General features: G+C 44.6%; 1 protein-coding gene across 5 annotated transcripts in view; it reads left to right on the top strand.

Annotated features, from left to right (window-relative positions):
* Window positions 1–1,121: 1,121 nt before the first annotated feature.
* LOC141140367 (plasminogen-like) overlaps window positions 1,122–6,951 on the top strand; it is a 335,624-nt gene continuing 329,794 nt past the window's right edge. For 3 of the 5 annotated variants that reach the window (XR_012243929.1, XR_012243930.1, XM_073627455.1), the window contains exon 1: window positions 1,125–1,239. Coding sequence is in view for 1 of the 5 variants with exons in the window: in XM_073627455.1 (XP_073483556.1) it covers window positions 1,191–1,239 (49 nt within the window). In the remaining 4 variants the exon portion in view is untranslated. Of the gene's footprint in view, window positions 1,240–6,951 lie in introns of all 5 variants that reach the window. The other 2 variants (XR_012243931.1, XR_012243932.1) reach the window with 2 other exon arrangements.

The following is a 6,951-nucleotide window of genomic DNA, read 5'->3' as shown; positions in this document are numbered from 1 at the left end:
ACTTCAACAATGCTTACGTTACCGGCCAGCAGTGAAGAGGGTGGTTGATAGGCAGAGTAGTGGTTTAGGCACACTAGCAGACCAACAGAAAGTTCTTTGTCCCAGCTCTGAAGTCCCAGAACAGCGGAGACAGCAGCAGTATCCCTGATTTGTCTCTCCTCATCAGGAACCTCTCCCTACCGCCAGGTGTACTGTCCCCAACCAGTGAGGATCCTGTCCCTATTCTATCGACTTCACAAATGCTCTAACTGCAGTGGGACAACACTATTTATTAGCATTGCCCACGCTAAAGATGGCTGCAGAGGTCATCCAGTGGTGCAGCACCCAATTGGACAGCTGTATTCCTGATGACACAGAGGCTTCAGAGGAATGAAGTTCTCCTCATACTCCATTCTCCATTCCCTCTGTGCATCGGCCAGCAACACAGAACCACTTACAGAGGGAAGGATAACCTGCACATACCTACATGTATGTTGCCTATACTACAGTACAGGGTCTTATCTTATTTTTAGAATTACCTCTACTTAACACTGGTGCTCATGAAGATTGTAACAATAGTTTCTAGCCCCAGGATCCGAATGCTGGTACTTTTTTTTGCAAACAGTTTACATTAGCGAAGTTTAGTGTGAAGGTTAGGTTTACAATAAGTGTTAGTCCAAGGAATAGTGTTGGGGTTACAGAGTGACTTAATTTATGAGAGGCTTAGTGAAGAGCATAACATAAGTGCTAGGAGCTCTTCTCCCAAAACTACTGAACTAAACCATAGAACTAGCCTAATGTAACATTTTAATAATTTTTGGACATTTACACAGCGATTTTTGTGGGCTGCAGAAATTTGCGTAGAGCATACATATTCTACTTAATAAGCATGGAACATCGAGCATGGAAAAGAGCTTACAAGATGTTCATTCATGTGTTTTTTCTCACTGCAGTATGATCCATTTCTTGTTCAATTAAAGAGAAAAATATATATATTTGTATTATCTCATAAGGCTATTTTCAATTTCTAGTAAATAGCTTAGTTCAAATACATTCATATATTTGAGTGATTTACGGTATAAGGTTCTAGAGGTCACTTGGATAATGATTGATTGAAACTAGTTGCTCTGTTTACTTAAGTGAATTTAGTGTCCATCAGCTAAAGTGCATTTAGGTAAGAATATTCAGCTCATTTTTTAACCTCACCTACCATGACCACTAGCAAACTTGTGTTTCTCCTTATTTCCTTGACATGGTCAGGTAAGATATTGGATTTATGTGCATTACATTTGCCTTTACAATGCTTATAATTTTATTTGCTAAAATTGTTGGGAAAAAGGTTGTTAAAATGGAGCTTGTTAAGGTGTTAAAATAATGTCACAACTTTGGCATCTGCTCCCACTGGGGCGGATTGGCTGGCCAGAACCTGGTGCAGAAGCTGGGTGGCGAAAGCCACAGAGTGGATATGATGGACTTTGCTGGCTGCCATTTAAAGGTGGTGAGAACCCTGAAAAGCGCCAAGGCACAGGACTTAAGCTACTGTCTGGTCTTCACCAGAGGTCCTAGTGCTTGAGATGTTGTGTTGTGTGCGGTATTCAGATTGTAGTCCTTTAGCTCATCTGAGCAGGCAGCAACCAAAAGCAGATGAGACTCTTTTGCAGCACTGGGACACTGAAATACACAGCAGCAGGGTACACAGGGAAATAGCCAGAAAACACAGGAATACACAAAGAGACAAATGAGCGACACAGGCTGAAAGTAGTCCGGTGCAAATAATGAGGCAGGTTGGACTCATAAGGGAAATAGACAGGCGCAAAGAAACTAATAACAAGATGGAGTGTAAAGACACAGAGGTGCAGGGAGACGGACTGCAGGTAAGAGTGCACAGAGCAGGATATGGGTATGGAGACACAAGGTAGGGAGCAGGCTGGGAAAAACTAGGAGCAGGGCCAACAATTAACTGAGACAACCTGGGAGCACGGCAGGAAATAGACTGGGATATATTAGGAGCAACGAAGGAAACAAGTGATACAATAGGAACAAAGCTGTAAGAAATAGAAATGCTGGGGATCACAAGAGGCTGGGGGTCTGGCTGGTAGCATGTGGACTCTTTGCTGGAACACTGAGCAATCTACATGCTAGCCTTTTAAAACAGCACCCCCTCTATGATTGGCTTCAGCTGTTCACAGACTGAAAGATCCAGTTCTGGAGTCTGAAACATGTGAATGTGACAATACCCCCCTCCTTTTACCAAGAAAACAATTGGTAACACACTACACCATGAAGGACTGAAATCCCGCAGCGCCCGCAAGGTCCCCCTGCTCAAGAAAGCACACGTACAGGCCCGTCTGAAGTTGGCTAATGAACATCTGAATGATTCAGAGGAGAACTGGGTGAAAGTGTTGATGAGGTCAAAATCAAGCTATTTGACATTAACTCAACTCGCCATGTTTGGAGGAGGAGGAATGCTGTCTATGACCCCAAGAACACCATCCCCACCATCAAACATGGAGGTGGAAACATTATGCTTTGGGGGTGTTTTTCTGCTAAGGGGACAGGACAACTTCACCATATCAAAAGGGACGATGGACAGGGCCATGTACCGTCAAATCTTGGGTGAGAACCTCCTTCCCTCAGCCAGGGCATTGGAAAAGGGCCGTGGATGGGTATTTCAGCATGACAATGACCCAAAACACATTGCCAAGGCAACAAAGGAGTGGTTCAAGAAGAAGCACATTAAGGTCCTGGAGTGGCCTAGCCAATCTCCAGACCTTAATCTCACTGAAAATATCTGGAGGGAGCTGAAGGTTTAAGTTACCAAAGGTCAGCCTCGAAACCTTAATGACTTAGAGAGGGTCTACAAAGAGGAGTGGGACAAAATCCCTCCTGAGATGTGCAAACCTTTTGGCCAAGTACAAGAAATTGCCAACAAGGGTTTTGCACCAAGTACTAAGTCATGTTTTGTGAAGGGGTCAAATACTTATTTCACTCATTAAAGCAGAGTTCCGCCCAAAAGTGGAACTTCCACTTTAAGGCCTCCTCCCCATCTCCTGTTTGTGAAACTGAGCTTTCGGGGAGGAGGGGAGAGGGAGCGGGTACCTGGCCGCCTAGGCAATCGTAAGTGGAAGCTCTCCCTCCCAAAGTCTTCTGGGACACATGACAGGTCCTAGAAGACTTCAGGACCAAACACAGAGCGCAGTGCCGCTCGCGCATGCGCAGTGAACACCTGGCTGTGAAACCACAAGCTGTCACAGTTGGGTGCCCATAGTAAAGATGCCGGCGCCACTGACGAAGGACACGGGGAGAACACAGCGCAGGTGAGTGCACTGCTGGATTGTGGGACAGGTGAGTGGCTGTTTATTAAAAGTCAGCAGCTACACTTTTTGTAACTGCTGACTTTTAATAAACAAAAATATGACTGGAACTCCGCTTTGAAATGCAAATCAGTTTATAACTTTTTTGAAATGGGTTTTTCTGTATTTTCTTGTTGTTATTCTGTCTCACTGGTAAAATAAACCTACCATTAAAATTATAGACTGATCATTTCTTTGTCAGTGAGCAAACATACAAAATTTAGCAGGGGATCAAATACTTTTTTCCCTCACTGTATGGGCCAATGTATTGAGCAGCAAAATTCATAGATAGTACCTTAAGGCGGATATTCTTAGTTGCTAACCAAACTTTGTCACCAGGTTGAAAGCTAGGAGCCTTTCATCGATCTGAAAATGGTGTTGTACTTAGTAGCTGCTTGTAGTAATTGTTCTTGCAATTTTCAGAGCTGAAAGCACAGGCAAAGATATGCATGTGTACGTCTTCCATAGACAAGAAAGAAAAGAGACCCCTGGGTGCTGGCATTCTGATGATTGTTATGGGTGAACTCTGCCCACAGCAGAAGATCCAGTTGTCCTGGTGGGTCAACATAAAGGTTCAGAGAAGTTGTTCTAGAGACTCTTTGGTGGCTCAGGTTGCCGATTTTATTGAGAGTGATAGGAAGAGGAGAATTGTAAAGATACTGACAGATATTTGCAAAGGCCCCTCCAGAATCGTGAAGTGAATCGGACTCCACAATCAGACACAATTGAAATGAGCATGTAATGAAGTCTGAGGACCTCTCTAATAAAGATCAGCACCAAAGCAGCGGCTTTGAAGGCTCAAAAAAAAAACGTGTCCACGACCACCTAGATCATAGTATAATCTTCAGAAGAGGGCAGGTCAATAATGAAGTCCATGCCAATGTGGTACCAGGGCTCTTTAGGAAGAGGTAACAGAAGAAGAGGTTTTGTTGGTGCTAGAGTGGGAGATTTATTCTGAGCACAAATTGGACATGCTCCTCCACATCCTTTCAGAGACCCAGCCACCAGCGGGCTTGTTGGCGATTCAAGTGGCAAGCTATCTGGCGATACTACAATTGTTTATAGTCCCTTTAGATGGTAATCTGGTGGGGCGAGCCTAATAGGGGGTATTGCCACTCTTACAGGAAGAGAAGAGAAAGGCCCAAACTTCTACAGTGGAAGCAGGGGCGTAGATAAGGGGGGTCAGGGGTGTTCAAACCCCCCCAGAGCATCCTGGCAAAATGCCCAGACATTGTCCCTGCTGTTTAGCCTCAGCATCAGCACAGTAGAAGCAGAGTTTTGGAGTGCAGCAGCCAGCCCCCTTCTATTGTGCTCCATCCCCTCACTTTAATAAGGGGTCCCCCTGAAAAGCATGAAATTACTGCAAGGTCTCAGATGCCGGAAATTGACAGTGCAGGGTTGAGAGAACTCCTAGACTCCTCCTCGAGGTATCATATGACACACCCGAAGAGAGACTGGGGGATGCAGAAGTTTTCCTACTTATGTGCTGTGCTGAATCTGAGGTCTGGTAAGTGGGGAGGCATACGTTTTCTGTTTTGGGAAAGAGGAAGTGAGAATTCCAGCCTGGGGGGGAGTTTAGTGGGGGGTTAAGGAAAAGGGGGTGGGTTTGCTTTTGGAGAAAGGGGGATTTTCTTGTAAAGAAGTTTACAGGGGGTGGTTAATGGCAGGGATTTGCTTCTGGGAGGGAGTTTGATTGGATGAAGGGAGATTTTCTTCATAATTAGGAATCTTTGCTGGGGGAGAGGGTTTTGACTGAGGGAGATATTTTTGCTTTGGGGGGGGGTCGGTTTAGAAACAGAGGGGTTTAATTTTTGGTGGATGGAGATATTTTACAGTGGGAATTTTTGCTTGAGGAGGGAGGGTTCTTAGGAGGGAGAGGGGGATTGTTTTCCATCTTCTCTAAAAGAGATTGTTTTTTTAAAATGATACATACCTAGGTGGAAGGAGCATCGATCCAATGTTGCATCTGTCCCCAGATGCTTATAAGATCAACAACAGAGCGATTAAATACCGCTGATCACTCAGTTCTCAGCCTTCAGTAAGCAAAGAGTGGTGACTGTCAGTCCCTGGCCCTGCCCCCCCTCCCCCAAGCTCACTGGAATTCCAGGTTGTGGAGGGGGCAGGAGCGGCTAGCTCAGGGTCTCTGTTTCTCACGGAGAGGCTGAGCAAGCTACTGGTCCAGGCATCTGGGTGAGTCCTGACTTTTAAGTTAGGATCCTTCCACAGCCTGCTACCGCTGAGCGATATCAGCTGACAGCGGGCTATAGCTGGCTGTCAGCTAAAAATGGGTCACAAAAGTGCAGAACGAACTGCACTGCTCCCCAGGAGAAGTACAACCAAGCGGTATGCCGTCCCTTCAGAGCGCATGCACTGGTGACATCACCAGCTGATTTCCATGTGAATATCTCCTAAACACCATATGTTTAGGATATACTGTATTCACTGTACCTACAGGTAAGCGTTATTATAGGCTTACTTGTAGGTACAAGTTTAAAAATCTAGCTTTACTACAGCTTAAATCTGAATAAAAGCAAACCATATTGACCAGGTGCAAAGGGCACCATCCTCTAGTAGGCAGTGCACAATAACGGAAAATTGTATCAAATACTTACCGTAATTTTCCTTTCCTGACGCCAAACCATGGCAGCATACTAGTGATAGAGCTCCGCCTCTTGACCACTCCCTCAGGACCAGTGAATAGCATAAATGAAAGGCCTAGTTAGGCCCCACCCCATTCTCTGTAATTAGCTACATACCGAAACGTATAAGGGTGAGACCGTATGCTGCCATGGTTTGGCGTCAGGAAAGGAAAATTACGGTAAGTATTTGATACAATTTTCCGTTTTCCTGACGCCAACATGGCAGCATACTAGTGATAAATAACTAGCTGACAGGGTGGGATCAACTTGTCAAACCAATCTTCTAATTAGGATGAGACAGAGGACTGAATAGTCCTTCCTATAAAGTCCCCCGGGTCTATTCCGTCAAGTTTGAGTAGGAATGTAGGAACGACTATGATACCCCTGTACCAATGGGCACCATGGATTCTCTTGAATGTGCTGCCTATGAGGCTTCAACCACTCTGGTAGAGTGCTCCGCAACCACTGAAGGAGGCTCACGACCCCTAGTCCTATATGCACAACCAAGCCTGCTAGGATCCAGGCAGTAACCTCTTTTCCTTGAGGATTCCCAGCTAGAATGACAAAAGGTTTATTTAGATGACCTGAAAGGGACAATTGTGGACAGATACTACTTAAAAGTTCTGAAAATGAACAGTACGTGTGACTTTCCTGTGTGATGTTGTGGAAAGTTAGGCTTTGTCCAGCTGTCTGTTAAATAGCAGGCTGCTGTTATGTTTGATGCATCATGATCTACAAGACCCAACTCTACACTTTCTGGAAAGAAAGTAATATATATATACAGTATATTGTAATGGAAATTTGTAAGTTCTGTAAATAATTGTATTGTATTTTGTATGTATTGCACACTGCCCTCACAGTGCACACAGCACTAATAATGTTTTCAGTAAATGTTTACATTCTTTCGAGTCCTGATTAGAATTAGTCTGCCTATGTAACGCCCCTTGTTACCATAAATGTACAATTGTAATATTAATGTG

Source organism: Aquarana catesbeiana, linkage group LG04 (assembly GCF_042186555.1).
Source record: "Aquarana catesbeiana isolate 2022-GZ linkage group LG04, ASM4218655v1, whole genome shotgun sequence".
NCBI lineage: Eukaryota > Metazoa > Chordata > Amphibia > Anura > Ranidae > Aquarana > Aquarana catesbeiana.
This window is presented reverse-complemented; position numbering and strand designations above follow the sequence as displayed.